The sequence below is a fragment of the Chiloscyllium punctatum genome, chromosome 10 (genome assembly GCF_047496795.1).
Source record: "Chiloscyllium punctatum isolate Juve2018m chromosome 10, sChiPun1.3, whole genome shotgun sequence".
NCBI classification, from domain to species: Eukaryota; Metazoa; Chordata; class Chondrichthyes; order Orectolobiformes; family Hemiscylliidae; genus Chiloscyllium; species Chiloscyllium punctatum.
The window spans coordinates 38700879-38727672 of NC_092748.1; the positions used below are offsets into that span (position 1 = coordinate 38700879).

Sequence of the window (26794 nt, forward strand, 5' to 3'; positions counted from 1 at the left end):
CTCCTTCCTAAAATGTGTTCCCCTAAACTGACCATAGTTCACTAGTTGGGATTTTATTAGTGCGTTATAAAGATTTAGAATAACTTCTTTGTAATCAGAAGCTTGCTGTATAAAGACAAAACCATGACTCCCCCATGCCTTCTTAGCAGCCTTTTCAAATTGCACTGCTACTTTTAAGTACGTAGGTACATGTCCAAGTCTCTTTGGTTCCTGAACCCTCCATTAACGTTGAACTGCAGCAAACATTTTATTAACCAGCATTGAATTTAGACTATGTTGATTCTCTTTATTCTTTCTTCCAAAATGAATCACGTCATACCTGTCTTTGCTAAATTTCTTCTGCAACATTTCTGCCCATTTCACTAGTCTATGACTTCCTGAAGCTTAAACTATTTTAAACCAGTAAATTTTCAATCCATTGTTATCAGCAAACTTTGAAATTATTCTCCATATATCCAAATCTAGGCTATTAATATAGTATGCATTATATCAAAAGGTACAGTGGTCTCAACATTGAACTGTAGGAGACACCATTGCAAAACCACATTTAGTGTGCAAAACAACTCCTTAGTCCCCTAATAAAGGCAAAATACTGTGGATGCTAGAAATCTGAAACCAACACAGAGAATGCTGGAGAAACGCAACATGTCTAGTTGCATCTGTGATGTAAAATACAGTTCACATTTGGAGTCCAGTATGACTCTTCTTCAGAACTGAAGATATTTTCAGTTCTGCTAGACCTGCTGATCCAGCAGTATGTATGTGCTATAATACACTGTTTTCTGTCTCTTAGTCAATTTGACCTATTTGTAAAATTGCAAAGAAAATAAAGTTTTTTTCTGATCTCTGTGTACCTCACTTCCAATGCCAATGAAATAATGAAGTTAACAGCCCCAGCTAGTTTGCATACACGAAGGTCCCACAAATAGCAATAAACAAATAAATTATTTTAATAATGTTGATTCAGAGATAAATCTAGTTAAGTAACATCATTACGTTTATTAATCTAATCTTTAACTTACATTTGTATCTGCCCATCATTTCTTTCTGAACCATACTTATGCAAGCGTTGATGCATACAAAACAATCAGAATAATTAACTTGCATAGGTACCTGATTTTGAAAATTGCTTAGGATGGTACTGTATGATTAATATTTGAAAGTAATTCACACTGGAACAGTAATTCTCCGATCTGATACATCCAGCATGGAGCCATGGGCACTACAGTAGATGTCCAAGATTTTTGATTGTACGAGTTGATTATATTATAGTCCAAACTTCAGCCCATGGTTTTTGCAATTAGAAACTCCTTGGTGGAAGTGCACGTTTGTAGAATTGTCTCTACCATTAAGCCACATTTGAAGCTCACATGGCAGAGTCATGATAGTCGACAGAACTTGGATAGTCTTCTCCGTATTTCACTCTAGTCTATTGAGGGTCTGTGGCTTAACTGCCTGATAACCCCCTGCCAGCCTCAGCATATGCATATCACTTATGTCTGAGTACTCAGGTGCTTTACCTGCATATGGCTGACCGGGTACTTGATTCCCAGTAGTTCTCTGAATGTCAGGGACCTCAAGTATGGTTTCTTCTGCTGTCAGTGATGTGCCCCAAACCTACTCTACATGTTGGTTCGCCATGATGCTGGTAGAGGGTGCACTTCAATGTCATTCCAGTGCCTCCTCTGAGATTTCAGAGACATCACCCTTAGAGATGGTGGTGCCAATGGGCAAGGTTGTGGACTTCCACCTCTTCTGCTGGCTGCCAGCATTTGTAGTGTGGAAACAAAATAATGAGTTGTGAACATCCTCAGTTGTGACAGTGCAATGTGTCTGACACTGTCTGTTCACTGTAGAATAACTTGCTACAGGCCTTGTCACTGGATATTTGTGACATTCCTGTCTCTTCATTGGCATGGGTATAGCATACTCCTCTTCTGCCAGGTCTGTAGCCTACTCCACAGTCCAAGCCATTTCGTCTTGTTTTGGATGATCTTATGCAAACAGATGATTGAATTTGATTGTAATGGTGACATGAATACTTTATAAGCATATGACTTCATGCTTGGTCTTGGAAATCTCTTGTAAGTGAATATGAAGCATATTGCCCAGGAACTGTCAGCAGTTGACAGCATTAAGTGGTGGTCAGCTCTTCAGTACATATTACCTATGTGATGCTCAGGTTTGCATGTGATTGTCCCATATTGTCATTACTTATGTGGTGGCGATGTTAGACTGAGCAATGCCACAATGAGTAATGTTTTGTAGTGACAAGATCAGATGGCATAACTGTGCCAATGAGTTGGAGATTGTTCATCCTTTTCCTACCCTGGATCAATGTTATTTGGTGTGGGCTACTGGTACAGATCTGCATTGTGACCTTTCTTCATGCCACCTGGGTCTGATGGGGGAGGTTTTGTGCTGCCATTCTTTTTTTTGTAGTAAGGCCAGACTGGAATTATTGGCATTTCTGTACATTCCAAGCCATCTCCCAGACAAGTGGGCTAAGCAACAAAGATTCCAGTAATGCTGCAGGTTTGCTGTGAATGATGGTCTGCACAAGTGGACTTGAAGGATGATTTCAAGGCTTGGGCCCTGGAAGGTTGTGATGGGGGAGAGAACATTCAAACTGCCTGTCCTATAAAACTCTTAATACTTAGGAAGTAAAACTTATCTTGAATCTGAACAGTAATGATGTCCTTTAGCATATTTGATGCCAAACTAGAATCCATAATAGATATTTCTGCCCACTAGTTTCTTAGTTGAACCACATACCACTTTTTGCATAAAGGTACACAAGATTACAAGATTGCCTTATATGCTACTAGCACTAGTTCTGGGAATGAGCTATTTTATTAGGATAGGCTTCACTTAAACCCAGCTGGTTATCCTGGTAGTAGATGGGGCTTTAAATGAATAAAATGTTGCAGGAGCATAAGTTGTTTATGGGTGATGGTAGGAAGATTTAGGAAAGTTCAAAAGGCAGCATTAGACATATCAAGGCTTTGAAACTGAACAGCATTTTTGACCAAATTAAACACAGTGGATCAGGAAAGAACAGTAGGGTGTGTGGTGGAAATAAATGAATAGATTGATGCATTAGCTATAATGGAGACAGGGGGTAGAACCTTGTGCAGCTTTCAGGAGTGAGAAGTCAGATGGCTAGGGAATCTTACATGAGTTGGAGGTAAGGACTTAGCTTTCCCTGACATGATCATTCAAAGGCTATCTTGCCAGAATTAAGTTCTCCTTCCCAATTAAGTTATATGTATGTGAGTAATATATACCTTCAGATTTAGGACTGCCTATCAGTTGAATGCAGCAGTCAACTTACTGCAGGAGAAAGTGAAGACTGCAGATGCTGGAGATCAGAGTTGAGAGTGTAGTGCTGGAAAAGCACAGTGGAGCAGGAGAATCTATATTTCGGGGTGAAGGGCTTATGCCTGAAACATTGATTCTCCTGCTCCTTGGATGCTGCCTGACCTGCTTTGCTTTTCCAGCACCACACTCTCGGCAGTCAATTTACTGCAGTTGGAGTGAGTAATTACGGTTCTTCCTCTTTGGAAGTGATGTTTACCAATTGGCTGGAGGAAGTCATGGCTGGAAGGGGCAGGCTAGTAGGCTGGCCAAGAGTGGGAAGAGTCCATGGTAAGGAGTCTGGGCCATGGAGGAAGGGAGGGTGGGAACGCACAGCGCTATCTCAGGCATAGACAAGCTACCTCCTTATCTCCCTACATCTCAGAAGAGTCCTGATTGTACAGTATTCCATGGCTGATCACATAAAAATATAAGTAAAAACATTAACTCCTGGCAATAATTTTATTTATTTGCTTCTATCTGTAAATGGACAGATCCAAATTAGGTTGCTGAATTGAAGGAATGGGTGATTTCTGACTAGATTAATAAATTACCCATAATTATCTTCAAATCCAATCTTATGGTGTGAATGACGATAGACTATAATTTAAAATTGTCTGCTCATTTGTATTTGTCTGTCTGCCTTGAAAACTGCCCTTGATGTATTGATCCCAGTCTATAGTGCAGTACTTAAAGCTCACTTAACCTGTGGACAAAAAAGCACCATATAAGTGGGCATTAAACCTTAATGTGGCCCTAGGGAGTCAAATGCCATGTAATTTGCTAAAGTATGCACAATGCTAAGACAGTGATGAATTTGAAATAAAAAAAATCCTTTCTTCTCTTGGAGCCTGTGTAATTAGAATTGTCTTTTGTTTTAACAAAATAGATTCTGTGCGCTGTCAAATTTAAACTGTGAATATTGCTTCATATTTTTGACTTCTTTTTGCCCTCCGTGTTTGAGCGCAAATGTTTGTCCTAATTTTACGATGATGGCACTGTGCTTCACCAGCATGAGATAATCTGGTATACAAACACACCAAATCTATTGGATGCTATATTTCCTCACAAAGGAAAAGCTTCGGGCAACTGTCTATGTGGAGTTTGCACATTCTCCCCGTGTCTGCATGGGTTTCCTCTGGGTACCCCGGTTTCCTCCCACAGTCTAAAGATGTGCAGGTTAGGTGAATTGGCCACGCTAAATTGCCCGTAGTGTTAGGTGAAGGGGTAAATGTAGGGGAATGGGTCGGGGTGGGTTGCTCTTCGGAGGGTCAGTGTGGACTTGTTGGGCCGAAGGGCCTGTTACCATGCTGTAAGTAATCTAATCTAAAAAAAGAGCTGTGTTTTGGAGGCTGTGCTGCTAACCAAAGCAGACTGTTACAAAACATTTTTTTATTCTAGGGCAATCAAGGCTGACATTAAAATATATTGCTTTCTCACCACTTCTTTTCCAATAACACTGCTTAAATAGACACTAGCAAATGAAGAAGCTGAAACAGAAATTGCTGGTAAAACTCAGCAGGCCTGGCAGCATCTGTGAAGAGAAAAATGGAAGAGTTCTAAGGAAGGGTCATCTGACCCAAAATGGTAACTCTGATTTCTCTGCACAGATGCTGCCAGACCTGCTGAGCTTTTCCAGCAATTTCTAGTTTTGTTTTTGATTTACTGCATCCGCAGTTCTTTCAGTTTTTAGGAGTCAAATTCATAAAGATGGCTGGCAGTTTTTGCATGTCTTCAGTGAATTACCATAAACATTATAACAATTAATCACATTGAAGGTTGCTCCCAGCATGAAAAGAATGCAATGTATAATTGAAATTTTGTAAGGCATTATATTCTGCTATCACTCTTGTTTGTACTCTGCTTTAGGATTGTGGTAAAAAGATATTGAATTCAGTGGAATATAAAATTTCATGTTTTTGATGATATTAGAAAAAATAATTACATAACAAACCATTAATTTTAGCTATGTACTATTTAAGCTGTGTACTGTGTATTGAGAAATGAAATGTATTTTCTGTGTATTAATAAACTTCCTAATGCTTTCTTTTAGGATTTCTTATTAAATCATCTGAACAAAGACATTTATAAACCATTGCTGATTAACTTTTCAGCCCAAACTACTGCTGCTCAGACTCAAAATATCATCATGTCTAAGCTGGACAAAAGAAGAAAGGGAGTTTTTGGTCCACCTCTAGGCAAAAAAATGGTAAGAAATTAAGACTTTGAATTAATAATCAAATAATTTGGCAACATTAGAAAAGTAGTGAATGTGTATTACTGCTGAGAATCATTTGAAGTTTCTTGATTACCTGCTATTCTGCTTTCCCTTGAGTGCTTCCCCTTTCCTTGACCATCATTCTTGAAATGGGGTTGCGACCTCCTGCTGACACAGGATGACTGTATGAATGGTAGATTATAGTTATTTCAGATGGGGACTGTAGGTTTCCCATGCCAGTAAGTCAAAAATATACAAGGCCATAAGATCATAAAACGGAAGCAGAAATAGGCCTTTGAGTCCACTCTGCCATTCAATGAGATAATCCTCAATTCCATTTCCTTCCTGATTAAAAATCTGTCTATCTTGCCTTGAAAATGCTTAATGACCCAGCCTCAACAGCCCTATGTGATAAAGAATTCCATAGATTCACTGCCATCTGGCAGAAAAAAAATCCTCCTCATCTCTGTCTTAAATGGGTGACTCCTTACTCTGAGAATATGCCCTCTGGGCCCAACCTCTTCTGCAAAAGTGAACAACCTCTTTACTTCTAACCTGTCAAGCTCTTAAAAATCTAATGTTTTGATAAGGTCCCCTCTTATTTTCTAAGCTCCAATGAGTATAAGCCCTACCCAATCAACTTCTTCATACCCAGAATCAATTTAATGACCCTTGTCTGGGCTGCCACCAATGCTAATATATCTTTTCTTAGATAAAGGGACCCAAACTATTCACAGTATTTGAGCTGTGATCTAACCAATGTCTAATTTTAACTAGTTCTCCCTATTTATATATGATGTTCTTTTTGAGTCCATAATAAAGGATGTAATAATAAAGCGTTTAGAAACCCAAAATGCAATCAAATAGAGTCATCATGACTTCATAAAAGGAAAATCATGCCTGGCAAATAAAGGCAAATATAGTCAGTTCTAATATAATGTGATAGTTCAGTTCTTGTGCAGTCTTGCGTTATAAGAAAATCGTGGAATAGCTGCAACATTTAAAGTAATGGGGCCGGAATCGCATTATAGTCAATACAGGTAAGGAAAGTTTGCATTCTGCAAAAAACAATCTAAATTCTTTCATCGTGTTGAAGTCAATTTGTGTTGAAGAAACACACGTTATAGCAGAACTGACTAATTATTTGCCTTCCTTGTTTCCCACTGAACTTGCATGCCAGCTTTTTCTAATTCATGTACTAGGAACCCCAAATTCCTCTGTGCAATAGCTTTCTGCAGTATTTACACATTTAAATAATATTCTACTCTTTCACTCTTCTTGCCAAGTATATAACATGTAATTTTCCCATGTTATATTCCATCTGCCATTTTTTGCCTATTCAGTTCACCTACTTATATCCCTCTATAGCCTTGTTGTATCAATCTCACTCTTGATCTTCCACCTATTTTTGTCATTAACAAATGGATCATGTATTGGCAATAGTGCGTTAATTTCTGTCATCCAGGTTGTTAATATATTTTGTAAATAATAATGGCCACAATACTGGTCTGTGTGGTACTCCACAATTACAGGTTGTCACGCCAAGATGCCTTCTTTATCTCAAATCTTTTTTATCGGTTAGTTAATGCTCTATTCATGCTAATATACTGTCCCCAATACCATGGATTCTTACCTTATTAAGTAGCCGTGTGTGATCCTTTATCAAAAGCCTTTTAGAAATCGAAACATAATACATCTAATGACTCCCCTTTCCTAACTCGAAGAACTCTAATATATTAGCCAGGTACGAGTTTCCTCTCATGAAGCCATGATGCCTCTGCTTGGTTATATTTAGGGTTTCTAAATGTTTTGTTATTACATCCTTTACAATGGACTCTAACATTTTGCCAACAACTGATATTAAACTAACCTGCCCAAGGTTAACTATTTTTGGTTTAACTCCCTTTCTCAATAAGGGTGTTATATTGACAATCTTTTGGAGCTTTTCTACAATCTAAAGATTCTTGGATGATTACTATCAATGATCCCTGTTGTAACTTCCTATAGAATCTGAGGATGCAATCCAAAAGGTCCAGGTGATTGTTGGCCATTTGCCTCTTTAGTCTCCTAAGAGCATTTTCTCCAGTAATTGTTGTTGGTTTTGTTCATTTTTTCCCCTCCCAACCCTCACCCTCACCCCGTCATTAGTTTGAATTTTAGAATATCATTAGTGGCCTCTACTGTGAAGACTGATGCAAAATATTTATTCAACTCCTCTGCCATTTCCTACTACCTCCTTATTATTTCCCCAACCTCATTCTCCAATGAATCAATGTTCACAGTTGCCTTGTTCTATACATTTAAACAAGCTCTTCTTGTCTATTTTTTATGTTAGCTGCTAGTTACCCTCATAGTTACTTTCTTCCTTTTCTTTGGTCATCTTTTGTTGGCTTTTAAAACTTTTCAAATCCTTTGATTTACTAATCTTTGCTACATTGCATGTTTCTTTTCAGTTAGATACTGTTCTTAATTTCCCTGGTTAATCAGGTGAGCATCTATTCAGATTGGAGACAGCGAGGTCTACAGATGCTGGAGATCAGAGTTGAGTGTGTTGCTGGAAAAGCACAGCAGGTCAGGCAGCATCCGAGGAGCAGGAAAATCGACATTTTAGGTTGGAGTCCTTCATGACCTGCTGTGCTTTTCCAGCAACACACTCAACTCTGATCTCCAGCATCTGTAGACCTCTCTGTCTCCACTCTGAATAGACGCTCAACTTCTATTCAGAGTACCTAATCAGAATATTTGCTCCCAAGCATTTTTATTTTGTTAATTATAAGCTACAATTATAAATTGTTATGGCATCACATGTGCAATGTCTGATATAAATTTTTATGGATTCTCTAAATGACAAAGGTGTCCCTAAATGTCTCATGTGATTAGAAAAACCTCAGTTCTTTTGAACTTAACCTGAAATACAACATTTCTCATTTTAACACTCTGCTATTACTTTATCCAGGTTGTATTTGTGGACGATGTGAACATGCCACAAAGAGAAGTCTATGGTGCTCAGCCACCAGTTGAGCTTCTACGTCAATGGTTAGACCATTGGAATTGGTATGATCTAAAGGACTGCAGCACAATTAAACTAGTGGACATTCAAATTATGTGTGCGATGGGACCACCAGGTGAGTTCTTAAGGGGCATGAGTATTCCAGTGCTAAATTAAAATAAATTATAAATATTTATGGAGATAGGAAAACAATAATATAAACAAATCATCTTAAACTTAAAAGTATTGATATTACTGAAGTGTTAATGATGCCTGTTTCATCCAAAGAATAACAGCTTTATTTATATGTATGCGGAGGTTTAAACATTACGCAATGTTCCAAGTTGCTTCACAGGCGAATTATAGAGCAAACGAGCACACTGAAGCACATAAGCAGATATTGGATCAGATAACCAAACACTTGGTCGAAGATTTAAGTTTATGGAATGATTTAAAGGAAAAAAGCAAAATAGAGAGGCAGAGAGGTGCAAGGGAAGTCCAAAATTTGTAGTTGAGGTGGTAACATAATGTTAATCTCACTGGATTAGTCATCCAGATCCACAAGCTAGTGTTATGGTTCGTGGGTTTGAATTCCACAGTGGCAGATGGTGGAATTTAAATTTAGTAAAGCCTGGAATTAAAAGCTCATCTCTCAATAACTATTACCAATTGTTACAAAGTTCAATCTGGTTCACTAATGTCCTTACCTGGTCTGGCCAACATGTGAGTTGAGGCCAAAATAATATACAATAGACAATAGACAATAGGTGCAGGAGTAGGCCATTCTGCCCTTCGAACCTGCACCACCATTCATTATGATCATGGCTGATCATCCTCAATCAGTATCCTGTTCCTGCCTTATTCCCATAACCCTGGATTCCACTATCCTTGAGAGCTCTATCCAACTCTTTCTTAAATAAACCCAGAGACTGGGTCTCCACTGCCTTTTGGGGCAGAGCATTCCACACACCCACCACTCTCTGGGTGAAGAAGTTTCTCCTCATTTCTGTCCGAAATGGCCTACCCCTTATTTTTAAGCTGTGTCCTCTGGTTCGGGACTCACCCATCAGCGGAAACATGTTTCCTGCCTCCAGAGTGTCCAATCTTTTAATGACCTTATACGTCTCAATCAGATCCCATCTCAGTCTTCTAAACTCAAGGGTATACAAGCCCAGTCGCTCTAATCTTTCAACATAAGATAGTCCCGCCATTCCAGGAATTGACCTCGTGAACCTATGCTGTACTCCCTCAATAGCCAGAATGTCTTTCCTCAAATTTGGAGACCAGAACTGCACACAATATTCCAGGTGCGGTCTCACCAGGGTCCTGTACAGCTGCAGAAGAACCTCTTTGCTTCTATACTCAATCCCTCTTGTTATGAAGGCCAGCATGCCATTAGCTTTCTTCACTACATGCTGTACCTGCATGCTTGCCTTCATTGACTGGTGTACAAGAACACCCAGATCTCTTTGTACTGCACCTTTATCTAGCTTGACTCCATTTAGGTAGTAATCTGCCTTCCTGTTCTTGCCACCAAAGTGGATAACTATACATTTATCCATACTAAACTGCATTTGCCATGCATCTGTCCACTCACCTAACCTGTCCAGGTCACCCTGTAATCTTCTAACATTCTCCTCACATTTCACCCTGCCACCCAGCTTTGTATCATCAGCAAATGTGCTAATGTTACTATTAATACCATCTTCTATATCATTAATATATATTGTAAAAAGGTGATGTCCCAGCACTTATCCCTGTGGTACCCCACTGGTCACTGCCTGCCATTCCGAAAGGGATCCGTTTATCAACTACTCTTTGTTTCCTGTCAGCCAACCACTTTTCAATCCAAGTCAGTACTTTGCCCCCAATACCATGTGCCCTAATTTTGCTCATTAACCTCCTATGTGGGATTTTATCAAAGGCTTTCTGAAAGTCCAGGTACGCTACATCCACTGGATCTCCCTTGTCCATCTTCAGAGTTCCATCGTCAAAAAATTCCAGAAGATTAGTCAAGCATGATTTCCCCTTCATAAATCCATGCTGACTCTGACCTATCCTGTTACTGCTATCCAGGTGTGTTGTAATTTTATCCTTTATAATTGACTCCAGCATCTTTCCCACCACTGAGGTCAGATTAACTGGTCTATAATTTCCTGCTTTCTCTCTCGCTCCTTTCTTTAAAAAGTGGTACAACATTAGCCACCCTCCAATCCACAGGAACTGATCCTGAATCTATCGAACTTTGGAAAATAATCACCAACGTATCCACGATTTCTAGAGCCACCTCCTTCAGTACCCTGGGATATAGACCATCAGGCCCCAGGGACTTATCAGCCTTCAGACCTAACAGTCTCTCCAACACCAATTCCTGGCAAACATAAATTCCCTTCAGTTCAGGTCCTTCAGCCACTATTACCTCTGGGAGATTGCTTGTGTCTTCCCCAGTGAACACAGATCTGAAGTACCAATTCAACTCTTCTGCTATTTCTTTGTTCCCCCTAATATATTCCCCTGTTTCGTCTTCAAGGGCTCAATTTTAGTCTTAACCATTTTTTTCCCTTTCACATACCTGAAAAATCTTTTACTATCCTCCTTTATATTTTTGGCCAGTTTACCTTTGTACTTCATTTTTTCTCTGCATCTTTCCATCTTAGTAATCCTCTGTTGTCCTTTAAAAGCTTCCCAGTCCTCTGTTTTCCCACTCATCTTTGCTATGTTATGACTGACTCTTAACTGCAGTCTGAAATGGCCTAGCAAGCCACTCAGTTCTAACAAACTGCTATAAGTCTAAATAAAGGGATGAAACCTCATGATCACTGACACTGGCTCCTGTTCACAAGAACTGTTTTGACATTAGAATTCTGATGCTTGTTTTCTGATCCATCTCTGACCTTGCCTCATCCTTAACTCTGTTTCCATATCCAGTACCATAGTCCTCCAAGTTATTTGCACTTCTCTAATATGGTCTCTTGTAAATTCCCAATTTAATGGAATTACTCCACCATTATTGTCCATGCTTTCATTCTTTTTATTGTTTATAGGATGTGGGAGTCTGGCTGTACAGGACATTGGTGAGGCCACTTATGTAATTTAGAGGGATATGAGCCAAATGTTGGCAAATGGGACCAGTTCAGTTGAGCATAACTCAAACCCTCCAAATGCAGCACATCCTTGTTCATATTTTCTGAACCCTTTCAATTTTAACAATATCTTTCTTATAGTAGGGAGACCAGAATTGAAGGCAATATTTGAAAAGTGGCCTTACCAATGTCATAGAGTCATAGAGATGTACAGCACGGAAAGAGACCCTTTGGTTCAATTCATCCATGCCGACCAGATATCCTAAGTTAATATAGTCCCATTTGCCAGCATTTGGCCCATATTCCTCTAAACCCTTCCTATTCAAACACACATCCAGATGCCTTTTAAATGTTGCAATTGTGCCAGCCTCCACCACTTCCTCTGGCAGCTCATTCCATATACACATCATCCTTTGCGTGAAGAAGTTGTCCCTTAGGCCCCCTTTAAATCTTTCTCCTCTCACCCTAAATTTATGACCTCTAGTTCTGGACTCCCCTCATGATTTTATAAGCCTTTACAAGGTTACTCTACAGCCTCTGATGCTCTGGGGAAAACAGCCCCAGCTTATTCAGTCTCTCCCTAGAACACAAACCCTCCAACGCTGGCAATATTCTTACAAATCTTTTCTGAACCTTTTCAAGTTTCATAGCATCCTTCCTATAAGAGGAAGGCCAGAATTACACACAATATTCCAAAAGTGGCTTAGCCAATATCCTGTATAACCACAATGGCCTCCCAACTACCATACTCAATGCTCAGATCAATGAAGGAAAGCATACCAAATGCTGCCTTCACTATCCTATCCTTACTATCCTATCTTCACTATCCTGTGACTTCACTTTGAAAGAACTATGAATCTGCACTCAAAGGTTTATTTGTTCAGCAACACTCCCCAAGACCTTACCATTAAGTCCTGCTCTGATTTGCCTTTCCAAAATGCAGCACCTCACATTTATCTAAGTTAAGCTCCATCTGACACTCCTCAGCCCATTGGCTCATCTGATCAAGATCACATTGTACTCTGAGATAACCTTTTTCGCTGTCCACTACACCTCCAATTTTGGTGTCATCTGCAAACTTACTAACTATACCTCCTATGTTCACATCCAAATCATTTATATAAATGATGAAAAGCAGTGGATCCAGCACTGATCCTTGCGGTGCACCATTGGTCACAGGCCTCCAGTCCAAACTGTACTTTTCCTTCTCTCTCTCTGTTTCTCTTATTTTTTTCTTCTTCATAGTAAGTTTGATTCTCAATTATATTATCTATCTGACATGTCATGAGCATACTTTTTCAGCTTCATCTCACTCTCTAATCTCTTCCATCATCCAGGGTTCGCTAAAATATTTTGCCTTCTCTGTCCCCTTATTGGAATGTTCTGCTCTCACTTTTCTGCAACTGTAAAAAAACAAGCCAAATTCTGAAGAGAAAAACAAATTTATCTAACACCTCAATTTCCTCTTTGTTCAGTAGTTAACAGGAATAATTGAGATTCACTAATGTGAAAATCCTTAGTTTCTGTCCTTTTTAAAACATTTGTTGTAGGAATGTGGGACATCTCTGGCTAGACCAGTATTTATTGCCATTCCCTAATCTGTTGTCTTTGAGAAAATTGTGGTGAGCTACCTTCTTGGAGTACTGCAATCCAGGATGATGAGTGCATACAGCACTGCGAGCTCTTTTATTTAGTGTTTTCAAGTGTTCCCATAAAGTGTTTCTTCTATACTTACAGCCTGTAGACCTACCATAAAAGATATTTCATATGATCCTCAACACTCTTTTGTGAATGTGAGTGAGAATAGATTGAAGAACAGAAATCCTCTTGCAGCAGTCGACTCCATTGCCAGTATATCCAGTTTCTGAGAACAGAACTCTCAGTAGAGCCTCTGTCACCTCTGTTGTAGTCGTATAGCTAGTCATTTGATCCATGTTAGACAAATTTGCTTTCTGTGCTCTGCTCAAAGTCCTGATACAAATTGAAGTTGAGCTCCATCTGAACCACTGCATAGAAGTTCAATGGCAGCCTCTGCAATATTCCTAGTATATTATCATAAGCCTTCTTTGGTAAACCATGCATAACACCAGGCCAATTCACATTTTGCCTTATTTAGAAATGCATTGATTGTAATTTTCAGCAGAGATCAGTGGAGCAGCCATTTATGTTGTTGGGTGACCACTTCGAACGAAGGGCAATTGGAATCAAAATATTAAACCTGTTTTTCTCTGCACAGATACTGCCCAACCTGCTGTGTTTCTCCAGCACTTTTTTGGAGTTTTGTTTAGTGAGTTCCAGGCACCAGGTAATTGGTCACCCAAAGGGTAAATTTCACAAGCAATTGACTTACTGTCATTGTGCTGGGACTTCCATTGGATCTGGATGCACATCTGGTATGTCCCGTTTCTGACCATCTGGAGGCCAAAAATTCTGTGCCTATATTTGTGGAGCTTTGGCATCCATTTTGTTCACTAATAATGTGTCTGATGTTCCTTAATAGTGGTGATGTCCTCTGTTAATAACAAAATTATGTTGCTCTTAGGTGGTGGTCGAAACCCAATTACACCTCGATTCATGAGGCACTTTAATGCTATGACTATTAATGAGTTTCAAGACCAAACTATGTACATCATTTTTTCTCGGATCCTTGATTGGCAGTTTACCCTAAGGTATATTACATTACTTAAAGACTTAAATGTTTGAATGAACTGGCAGAAGCTTCAGTCAAGTTTAAATAACTTACTGTTATTTGAAAATGCATAGAAAAGGCATAGAGTGATCTGTTAAAATGCTTTTAAAATTATGTTTTCACTTTTTGTTTTTATTTTCTTGCCTTTATACTTTGGTCTGGAATTCTCTTGACATGACTATCTGTTGTTGAACTTCTTAAATAGGTAGCATCTGCTAAATGTTTCTTGAGGAAGCAACACAAGCTTCCTGAGTGTTTTCAGCTGCACATCCTATTGTTCCTATATGTAAAGTGGTTTAAAAAAAGTGTTTTAGCTAACCAGGAAGAAACTTTTGCTCAGCAGTCTGCATACTGGACTATCTTGTTTGAGGACAAATATGCAAATGAGGAACCGTTCATGGCTGGTCTTTTTTTTTCTTTCAAATACCTTCACCAATATTTTTATTATACTTGGATAGGATTATGAATATAGTATAAAAGTGCCATCTGTGACTATTGGCCAGCATAACAAACCACCAAGCTAGAAGCAACAAATGCATGACTTCCCTTAGTTAGTGTTCCAAGCCAGGATATTGAATGCAGGATGTGTAAGTGTACACATCACCAAGTCGCACATAATCTTCTCTTGTGCCACACAGAGGGTGAAAGTACTGGCACTGACTACCAGCTGACTCTTACTCCCTAAGACTGTGGAATAATAATTTCAGAAATTCAAAAGGCTGCTCAAAAGGCTGATTTTATAAATTTTTCTTCCTTATGCAGTTTGGTAACAGCACCACATTCACTCTCTTGAAGTAGGATATCAAAAACTGCTCCTTCTTAACACATTTTGATTGAGGAAATGCTACAGTTATGCATCTTGTGCTGTGCTTTACAGCTTAGCAATTACTGCCACATGTAACTTTCAATCCTTTTCTCCACTTTAGCAGTTTCCCCCCAAATCACTTACTTCAACGCTCCTATTATGTCAATGAACTCTCACTCCAGAATTGGTTAGATTCACATTTTTATTCTACCATCTTGCAATGCCTAACATTTGTGGGACACATTAACTAAGTGTCTAGCAAAACAAGGAGTAAGACATGGACATGCTTTGTACAGAATCTCACTTCCTTGTATCCTTTGTTCATTTTCCCTCAGATATCCCACTAACATTTCTCTCCGAGCCAAGGGCTGGAAAGCACTTTGCTATAGTCAAGTGAAATACTGATTGGGGAAGTCTGCACCTATCTGTAAAGACAGTGTCTGTACAGGACATTGATGAAAATCAGTGGGCATGTGGTTGCTTGTTGCTTCAGATGCTCCATGCAGATAGCTATTTTCTCATGGAGTCGGGCATCTGAACAAATGTTATATCATGATGCACATGTTGGAAACTAAGGAGAAAGTGAGGACAGCAGATGCTAGAGATCAGTGTTGAAAAGTGTAGGACTGGTAAAGGATAGCAGGTCAGGCAGCATCCGAGGAGCAGGAGAGATGATGTTTCAGGCATAAGCCCTTCATCAAGAATGTGAGGGGGGAAGGGGGCTGAAAGATAAATAGGGGCTGGGAGTTGGGCTGTGGGGAAGGTAGCTTGGAAGGCGATAGGTAGATGCAGGTGGGAGGTGATGGTGATAGATTGGAGCAATGGGTAGAGCAGATAGGTGGGAAGGAAGATGTACATGTGGGACAGTTCAAGAGGATGATGCTGAATTGGGGAGTTGGATCAGGGATGAGGATGCCCCCCAACCCAACTCCCAGCCCCTATTTACCTTTGAGCCCCCCACCACCCCCCAATACTGCTGAACGGTGTCTGCCCAAAACATTGACTCTCCTGCTCCTCGGATGCTGTGCTTTTCCAGCGCCACACTTTTCGATATTGGAAACTTAACACTGCCAGTCTCTAACTATAGGCAGTGCCTCTGGAAATTGACCTCATAGTTCTCTGCTGTTGTTCAAGAATAATCCTTCACATAGATGACTTGTTCCCTGTTCAATTGATACTTAACAATTGTGCTCACTTAAACAGTGCTGGGAGGATCATGTGACCATAAGAACCTACTGTTCTTATCACCAAAGCCTCCTTCTGCTCAAATGATTTATGGGATTCACCAAATGAGAACCTGCCTATATCCCATTGAGTTTCCATCATGACATATGTGCTGGTGCTGGTTAAAGTCATGACTGAATAGTATTATGGTGCATTTTAGGATTGTGCAGTCTTTTCTATGGATTCCTCAGCCTCCTTCAGCAATATTTACTCTCCCATATTTGAAGAACTTGGGAACATGTAAAGATAGGACTTAAGAACAGGAGTAAACCATTTGGCCATTTGAGTGTACTCTGTCAGTTTTTTAAAGATCATGGCTATCCAACTTTGTCTCAACTTCACTTTTCTATCTGTTCCCATAACTGTTGGCTCACGTGTCTTCAAAAGGCTATCCATTGAGAGACACAAATTAGAACTGACTAGGGAAAACTGTTCAAAGTCATCATTATGCTAATGAGCAGATTGATGTTGGTAATTTTTTCTGTTCAACTTGAGAGTACTCTGTTCATGACCTTTGTGAAATCCAATTCCATCTCCAGCTTTCTAGAAGATCTCATTCTCATTCTGCAACCCTGTTAATTGCCATAGCCTCTTCCTCCTTAGTGGCTAAGATAGCAAAGACTGGGTAACTACAATAGAAATTCTGTCCTGTCTCCAAGCTGCAAGGTGAGTTAAGTTTGTGAGAAATGGAGTACTTAGAGAAGGTGGAAGTTCATTTGTGGATAGTTTAAATAGGTAGAAGACAGAGGGTGGTGGTGGAGGGTTGTTTTTCAGACTGGAGGCCTGTGACCAGTGGAGTGCCACAAGGATCGGTGCTGGGTTCTCTACTTTTTGTCATTTACATAAATTATTTGGATGAGAGCATAAGAGGTACAGTTAGTAAGTTTGCAGATGACACCAAAATTGGAGGTGTAGTGGACAGCGAAGAGGGTTACCTCAGATTACAACAGGATCTGGACCAAATGGGCCAGTGGGCTGAGAAGTGGCAGATGGAGTTTGATTCAGATAAATGTGAGGTGCTGCATTTTGGGAAAGCAAATCTTAGCAGGACTTATACACTTAATGGTAAGGTCCGAGGGAGTGTTGCTGAACAAAGAGACCTTGGAGTGTAGGTTCATAGCTCCTTGAAAGTGGAGTCGCAGGTAGATAGGATAGTGAAGAAGGCATTTGGTATGCTTTCCTTTATTGGTCAGAGTTTTGAGTACAGGAGTTGGGAGGTCATGTTGCGACTGTACAGGACATTGGTTAGGCCACTGTTGGAATATTGCATGCAATTCTGGTCTCCTTCCTATCGGAAAGATGTTGTGAAACTTGAAAGGGTTCAGAAAAGATTTACAAGGATGTTGCCAGGGTTGGAGGATTTGAGCTCCAGGGAGAGGCTGAACAGGCTGGGGCTGTTTTCCCTGGACCGTCGGAGGCTGAGGGGTGACCTTACAGAGGTTTACAAATTATGAGGGGCCTGGATAGGATAAATAGACAAAGTTTTTTTTTCCCAGGGGTGGGGGAGTCCAGAACTAGAGGGCATAGGTTTAGGGTGAGAGGGGAAAGATATAAAAGAGACCTCCTTAGGGGCAACTTTTTCACACAGAGGGTAAAGATAGGACTACCAGAGGATGTGGTGGAGGCTGGTACAATTGCAACATTTAAGAGGCATCTGGATTGGTATATGAATAGAAAGGGTTTGGAGGGATATGGGCCGGGTGCTGGCAAGTGGGACTAGATTGGGTTGGGATATCTGGTCAGCATGGACAGGTTGGACCGAAGGGTCTGTTTTCCATGCTGTACATCTCTATGACTCTATGACTCTAATGTTGGTGATGGATGTGAGACAACAATAAGATGAAGTGCCAGCGTCAGCCCTTCAGATTGTATTTGACTAGGAGTCTTGAGGGATGGAAGGTTGGGTGAAACCACAAGGTTTCTTGGTCTCAGAAGTACTGTTTAGGAGAATGCTATGGGAGTAACAATCTGCGGGTTGAATCTTGAATGTGGGATGCCATTCGCCTTTTACTGCTATGATGAGGCCACTATATTTCTTTTGGCATTTAATCCAACTTTGAAGTATCACTCTCCTTAGCTGATTACTCTATGCTTGCTTTGTTTTTGAAACTGATCTTTTACTCCTGTCTGCTGGGAACATCTTTTCCATTTGGGCCCTTACAACCTACAACATAACCTCTGATCTAACTCCAGGAATAAAGGAGGGCTGGGGACATTGCTGAGACTCATCATTGAAGCTGCTCTTTCGTCCTGTCCTGCTAATTGTAGCATGATTCCTTCTGCCTCAACTGAGTCCATCTAAGTAAGCAGGCATGATCATGGCCCAAACCTGACTAGGTAAGGTTTGTTCAAGAAACCCAGAATTAAGGTGCTAATGTGGCTGAGTTAAAAAGCCAAAGCAAAGTCCATTACACAAACTTGCAAGTTCCTGATCTGCTGTAAATTTTCCCTGCTGTTTAATGCAGCAAAGTGTTACAATTTTGCCACATGTTATCACTTGTTTATAATGGAATAACATAGTTGAAACTATATGCAACAAAATCGAGACTATGACTCTTTGTAATGAGTTTGTGGTTCTGTCAATTAATAGTGTATTTTATCTTTTTATGAATAATCAAATCTGCATTTCTACTATAAATGTGACTTTGATTGCATTTATTGTATTGTCATCTAGATTCACTTTCCAACCAGAATTTGGAACACTAACTTCACAAGTTGTGAATGCCACCTTGGTTGTTTACAAGGAAGCAATGAAAAATCTCCTCCCAACACCAGCTAAGTCTCACTATCTGTTCAACCTGCGGGACTTTTCCCGTGTTATTCAAGGGGTGTGTCTTTCCAGTCCAGAAACATCAGAATCTCCAGCTGTGATCAAGCGTCTCTGGGTTCATGAGGTGAAATCTCTACTTATATGCATTACTGGGGCATGGCCTGATTTAATTTTCAATGAAAATAAGAAATGCTTGTTGGTAGGCTACTGGTATTGAAAGAAAACATGTTAGTATCACATAATCTCCCAGTAGGAATCATGTTTCTTTCCTGAACAAATTGCATTCCAACATGATACAAACAGGAGTAGACTACACAGCCTCTTGTGCCTGCTCATTTGTTTAACTAGATCATAACTGTTACAATCTGTGCAGAGACCTATAATTTTTCAAGAGTTTTTTTTTTGTTTCCAGTTGACAGCTGAAAGAATATATAAAAAGATTTCATGCTTTATAACTTTTACAGTAAATGAATAAAACAGCTATTGATTTAATGCTAGTTTTTTAAAAAATAGGCTAGTTGCAATTTAAACTATGAAAAAGATGATTCCATTTTATACTTATCACACATTGCACTCACCACAGAATTACAGTCCTTATAATATTCCTTAGTTGCTTCCAGCTTCCACGAATTCCCATCCCCATCTTGCCAAATGTTTGACCATCTCCAGACGCTTTCTTAAAGCCACCACCACCAGTAAGGTACTTTCTGATTATTATTCTTCCCACATTGGGACAAATTTTCTTAAATCTATAGAACGCAGACTGTGACTTGTCACGTGAAGAATGTTTGAGGACTCGAGTCCATACTCAGTGGAGCTTAGAAGGATAAGGGGGGATTTCATTGAAACTTACAGAATACTGAGAGGCCTGGATAGAGTGGATGTGGAGAAGATACTTCCACTTGTAGGAGAGACTTGTTCCTGAGGGTACAGCCTCAGAGTGAAGGGATGACTATTGAGAACTGAGATGAGGAGGAATTTCTTCAGCCAGAGGGTGATTGATTTGTGTAACTCTGCTGCAGAGGGTTGTGGAGGCCAAGTCACTGAGTATATTTAAGACAGAGATAGATAGCTTCTTGATTAGTGAGGGGATCAAGGGATATAGGGAGAAAGCAGGAGAGTGGGGTTAAGAACATATTAATCATGATTGGATGGTGGAGCAGATAGGATGGGCTGAATGTTGTAATTTTGTTGCTATATCTTCTGGACTTATGGTTTATATGTCTCCCTGGAGACTGTGTTTCTTCTGTATCTGTCTGTGGTAGCTCATGATGCTAAGTAGTCTTTTATATTTGCTGACGAGACAGATCAGCATTCTGTTTATCATATTGATTGCTTTGTATGGAAGCCAGTAATCTGATCTCAGAAATGACTTCCTGTGTCATCTTTTCAATGGTGATGTGAAACATATTAGTCTTGCATAGGTAGAAGTACTGATGAATTCCTCTGACCCCAACTCTCTTTCAATATTGGAGCACATCAACGTACAACCCAATACTTGCAATGCCTTTCTGGGACTTTGGGAGACTCAGGGAGTCTCTCCTACCTCCTGCTCCTGGAAGTGGTAGGCTTGGAAGCAGAAAAGTCATTTAATTAGGCAGTGTGGTGCAGGCCCAAACTGTTCCTTTCTCACCTATAACAGCATTGAGTTATGGACAAAGAGGCCCTCTCTAGCTTATCCCCCACCTCAAGAACCACTAACCCCAATTGTCCATCCCACATCAATTAACTTAGTCCTGGGTCCTCCATAATCTGGGAACTATGGGTGTGCTGTTCTGCCACCATGGCTACTTTAATGGTACTGCAGACAGTAACAGCTGCTGGCCTCTAACTGACCAGCAACTCCAACTGGCTGGGACTTACACACCAAACACCTTGATTCCAGGTGAAGGTCCACCACTGGCATTGCCATTGCCAAGTGGTTTATGGTTTAGCAAGCCTTCCCTTGAAGTTGCTGCATTGACCTCTTTCTGATTGTCTAGCTGGCTGATGAGACCTCCCAATACCTCAGCAAGATTCTGTCCTTACAGTCTGCCCAATGTAAACTCAGATACAGCTGATATTGTCTCCAAATGTATTTAACTCACATTTTCTTTCCATAAAACAGTCCAAGCCTTTCATTACTCTAACAAACTAACATTGTAAGGTAGACCTGGGAGCAGATCACATGATGCTCTTGATCTTACTCTCAAATTTATTGCAATATTATAATCTTATGAACCTTATAATTATAAGAACTAATTTTTAAAAAATCTTTTCTGTCATGTGAATATCGCTGGCTGAATTACAGGTTTTACGAGTCTATTATGATCGTTTGGTGGATGATGGAGATCGAGCATGGCTTGTTGACTGTCTCCGAGAAGTGACAAATAGTCAGCTGGAAGACAACTTTGATGAGCTCTTCATATACCTTGATGCTGACAGTGATGGCATAGTGAAGGAAGATGATCTTCGTAGCCTAATGTTCTGTGATTTCAGTGATCCCAAAGGTGAAGACAAAGGCTATAGAGAAATCTTTGATGTTAGAAAGTTACGAAAAATAGTTGAAGGTCATTTGGATGAGTTTAATAATCTCAGTAAAAAGCCGATGAATTTGGTTGTATTCAGATTTGCAATTGAGCATGTCTGTCGAATTTCCCGTATTTTAAAGCAGCCCCATAGCCATGCACTTTTGGTAGGAGTTGGAGGAAGTGGTCGTCAGTCACTAACTCGGCTTGCATCGCACATGGCTGACTATATTCTGTTTCAAGTGGAAATTTCCAAGAGTTATGGTTCTACTGAATGGCGAGAAGATTTAAAACTAATATTCCGAAAAGCTACTGAAGGTGAGATGCAAGGTGTTTTTTTATTTACTGACACTCAGATTAAACAAGAATCATTCCTAGAAGACATCAACAATTTACTGAATGCGGGAGAAGTACCAAATCTCTTTGCAGTGGATGAGAAACAGGAGGTTTGTGAACGTATGCGTCTAATTGATCGTCAAAGAGACAAATCAAAACAGACTGATGGAAGTCCATTGGCACTTTTCAACATGTTTATTGAACGTTGTCGTAATCAGTTACATGTTGTTTTAGCAATGAGTCCGATTGGAGATGCTTTCCGTAACAGGCTGAGGAAATTCCCAGCACTTGTCAACTGTTGCACCATAAACTGGTTTCAGGTAAGTGCATAACCTACTTGTTTATTAGAATGGAAAAAAATATATTTGATTACTTCTGAGAGGAAATAGCTGGGGCCTTAACAGATATCTTTGCAGCATCCTTGAACACGAGTGATGTCCTGGAGGACTGGAGACTGCTAATGCTGTCCCTTGTTTAAGAAGGGTAGCAGGGATAATCCAGGTAATTATAGACTGGTGAGCCTGACATGAGTGGTAGGGAAGCTGCTGGAGAAGATACTTTGTTCCCATTTGGAAGAAAATGGGCTTATCAGTGATTGGCAACATGGTTTTGTGCAAGGAAGGTCATATCTTACCAACTTAATAGAATTCTTTGAGAAAGTGACAAAGTTGATTGATGAGGGAAGGGCTGTAGATATCATACACATGGACTTCAGTAAGGCGTTTGATAAAGTTCCCCATGGTAGGCTGATGGGGAAAGTGAAGTTGCATGGGGTCCACAGTGTACTAGCTAGATGGATAAAGAACTGGCTGGACAGCAGGAGACAGTGATAGTAATGGAAGGGAATTTCTCAAAATGAAGAACTGTGACCAGTAGTGTTCCACAGGGATCCATGCTGGGACCACTGTTGTTTGTGATATACATAAATGATCTGGAGGAAGCTATAGGTGGTCTGATTAGCAAGTTCGCAGATGACACTAAGATTGGTTGAGTAGCAGATCGTGAAGGGACTGTCAGAGAAAACAGCAGAATGTAGATAGATTGGACAGTTGGATGGAGAAATGGCAGATGGAGTTTAATTTGAAGAAATGCGAACTGATGAATTTTGGAAGATCCAGTTCAAGAGCAAACTATACAGTAAATGGAAAAGTCCTGGGGAAAATTGTGGGCGGCACGGTGGCACAGTGGATAGCACTGCTACCTCACAGCGCCAGAGATCCGGGTTCAATTTCTGCCTCAGGCAACTGTGCAGAGTTCGCATGTTCTCCCCCTGTCTGCATGGGTTTCCTCCGGGTTCTCTGGTTTCCTCCCACATTCCAAAAAAAATGTGCAACTTAGGTGAATTGACCATGCTAAATTGCCAGTAGTGTTATGTGAAGGGGTAAATGTAGGGGAATGGGTCTGGGTGGGTTGCTCTTCGGAGGGTCGGTATGGATTTGTTGGGCCGAAGGGCCTATTTCCACACTGTAAATAATCTAATCTAATCTAAAAATTGAGGTACAAGTCTATTGTTCCCTGAATGTGGTAACACAGATCAATAGACTAGTTAAGAAGGCAGACGGCATGCATTCCTTCATCGGACGGGGCATTGAGTAAGAGTTAGCAGTTTATGTTACAGTTGCATAAGACATTGGTTCAGCCACATTTGGAATACCGTGTACGGTTCTGACCTCCACATTACCAGAAGGCTGTGGATGCTTGCGAAAGGGTGCAGAGGAGGTTCATCTGGATGTTGCCTGGTATGGAGGGCTGTAGTTATGAAGAGATGTTGAGTAGGTTAGGAGCATATTTTCATTAGAAACACGGAAGTATACAAAATCATGAGAGGTATAGACAAGGTGGATAAGCAAGGAGCTTTTTACCAGAGTAAGGGACTCAATTACTAGGGGTCACGAATTCAAGGTGAGAGGGAGAAGTTTAAGGGAGATATGTGTGGAAGGTTCTTTATGCAGGGTGTCTGGCATGCGTTGCCAGTGGAGGTGGTAGAGGCGGGCATGATAGCGTCATGTAAGATGCATCTAGACAGATACATGAATGAGCAGGGAGCAGAGGGATACAGATCCTTAAAAAATAGGTGACAGGTTTAGATAGAGGACCTGGATTGGCACAGGCTTGGAGTGCTGAAGGACCTGTTCCTGTGTTGTAATTTTCTTTGTTCTTTGTTCTCTGTGTTGATAAGTTTTTGAATCTGTTAGAAAAATTAATAGGATGTTTAATCTCTCAAACTTGTTCCACTAGTCTTTCAATAAAATCATTGTCTATATGTGACCTCATGTCATATATCTGCCTTTATGTTATGTCTTTTGGTACCTTGGTTAACATAAATCTATTCAATTTAATATTTAATATTTAAGTTAACAAATAGAAAAATTCATAGCTGACCTTGCAGAAACCTATGTGGGGGAGTTCACAGCAGGGGAGCAGTTAAGTAGCTTTTTAAAGTGTAACCTTACAATTTTTGTAAATCTACAATCGTGAGTAGAGTCATAGAGTCATAGAGAGGTACAGCATGGAAACAGACCCTTCGGTCCAACCTGTCCATGCCGACCAGATATCCCAACCCAGTCCAGTCCCACCTGCCAGCACCCGGCCCATATCCCTCCAAACCCTTCCTATTCATATACCCATCCAAATGCCTCTTAAATGTTGCAATTGTACCAGCCTCCACCACATCCTCTGTTAGTCCTATCTTTACCCTCTGCGTGAAAAAGTTGCCCCTTAGGTCTCTTTTATACCTTTCCCCTCTCACCCTAAACCTATGCCCTCTAGTTCTGGACTCCCCGACCCCAGGAAAAAGACTTTGTCTATTTATCCTATCCATGCCCCTCATAAATTTTGTAAACCTTTATAAGGTCACCCTCAGCCTCCGATGCTCCAGGGAAAACAGCCCCAGCCTGTTCAGCCTCTCCCTGTAGCTCAAATCCTTCAACCCTGGCAACATCCTTGTAAATCTTTTCTGAACCCTTTCAAGTTTCACAACATCTTTCCGATAGGAAGGAGACCAGAATTGCACGCAATATTCCAACAGTGGCCTAACCAATGTCCTGTTTAGCCGCAACATGACCTCCCAACTCCTGTACTCAATACTCTGAACAATAAATGAAAGCATACGAAACACCTTCTTCACTATCCTATCTACCTGCGACTCCACTTTCAAGGAGCTATGAACCTGCACTCCAAGGTCTCTTTGTTCAGCAAAACTCCCTAGGACCTTACCATTAAGTGTATAAGTCCTGCTAAGATTTGCTTTCCCAAAATGCAGCACCTCGCATTTATCTGAATTAAACTCCATCTGCCACTTCTCAGCCCATTGGCCCATCTGGTCCAGATCCTGTTGTAATCTGAGGTAACCCTCTTCGCTGTCCACTACACCTCCAATTTTGGTGTCATCTGCAAACTTACTATGCTCGCATCCAAATCATTTATGTAAATGACAAAAAGTAGAGGACCCAGCGCCAATCCTTGTGGCACTTTGTGGTTTTTGAATTCATGTGTCACTGGACATCAGAGTGCATCTGGGAAAATTAACAAACAATGAATTTCACAACTAATCTTGGAGGAACCGGTTTGGGCGAAGTTCACAGCACAGAATCAGATAAGTTAGTTGTTGTTTTAAGTCTGTCCAAGCGAAAGGCTGAATTAGTGAGTACAGTGTGTTCTTTCTTGATTATGTTTTTGGAGATATGTCTCTTGATTAAACTTCAAATATAAGCCATAGCTCTTAATTTAACCTGGTGCAGTGTTTTGTAGAGTAATAAGACGTTGTTATTTTCTGGGTCTGTAGATTGTGAAGGAGCAAAAATGGCCTTTGCAGTGAGATGTACTTCTTGTCAGATGTGGGAGTTTAAAGAGAGTTTAAGGGTTACTGCTGATTATAACTGCCATAAATGCTGTTGGATGCGAATCTTATCAGATCGAGTGGATCGGTTGGAGAGACAGATAGAAGCGATGAGGAATTTGCAACAGCAACAGTATGTGATGGATGGCAGTTATAGGAAGGGGGGAAAGTCTCAGATACAGTCACATATATGGGTTAACTCCAGGAAGGATAAGAGAGGTAGGCACCTAGGGCAGGAGTCTTCTGTGGATATATCCATTTCAAACAGGTATGCTGTTTTGGAAAATGTAGGGGGTGATGGATTCTCAGGGGAACGTAGCACGAGGCGTACGTCGGCTTCCAAGAGATCAATTGTGTTTGGGGATTCTGTAGTCCGAGGTACAGACGTTTCTGTGGCCAGCAGAGAAAAAGCAGAATTGTGTGTTGTTTCCCTGGTGCCAGGATCAAGGATGTCTCAGAGAGGGTGCAGAATGTTATCAAGGGGGAGAGGGGCCAGCAAGAAGGCTACAGGAAGGATAGAAAGGGAGGCAAGAGTGGAGGGGCCAGCAAGACTAAAGAAATTGAGGGTTTGAGTAGGAGTATACTTAAGTAGGAGTATACGTAAGAGGGAAATCAGGAGGGCAAAACGGGGACATGAGATAGCTTTGGCAAATAGAATTAAGGAGAATCCAAAGGGTTTTACAAATACATTAAGGACAAAAGGGTAACTAGCGAGAGAATAGGGCCCCTCAAAGATCAGCAAGGCAGCCTTTGTGTGGAGCCACAGAAAATGGGGGAGATACTAAATGAATATTTTGCATCAGTATTTACAGTGGAAAAGGATATGGAAGATATACACTGTAGGGAAATAGATTATGACATTTTGCAAAATGTCCAGATTACAGGGAAGGAAGTGCTGGATGTCTTGAAACGGTTAAAGGTGGATAAATCCCGAGGGCCTGATCAGGTATACCCGAGAACTCTGTGGGAAGCTGGAGA

The 26794-nt window shown here is 40.5% G+C and overlaps 1 protein-coding gene and 1 long non-coding RNA gene across 2 annotated transcripts in view; one reads left to right on the forward strand and one right to left on the reverse strand.

Annotated features, from left to right (window-relative positions):
• dnah7 (dynein, axonemal, heavy chain 7) overlaps positions 1-26794 on the forward strand; it is a 398230-nt gene that overhangs the window by 184129 nt on the left and 187307 nt on the right. Inside the window, exons 36-40 of the mRNA XM_072578963.1 lie at positions 5411-5566; positions 8532-8700; positions 14190-14316; positions 19040-19259; positions 21426-22298. Of these exons, the coding sequence (XP_072435064.1) occupies positions 5411-5566; positions 8532-8700; positions 14190-14316; positions 19040-19259; positions 21426-22298 (1545 nt within the window). The remainder of the gene's footprint in view (positions 1-5410; positions 5567-8531; positions 8701-14189; positions 14317-19039; positions 19260-21425; positions 22299-26794) is intronic.
• Positions 1-26794, reverse strand: part of LOC140482059 (uncharacterized) — a 126357-nt gene that overhangs the window by 23674 nt on the left and 75889 nt on the right. The gene's annotated exons all lie outside the window — the stretch shown is intronic.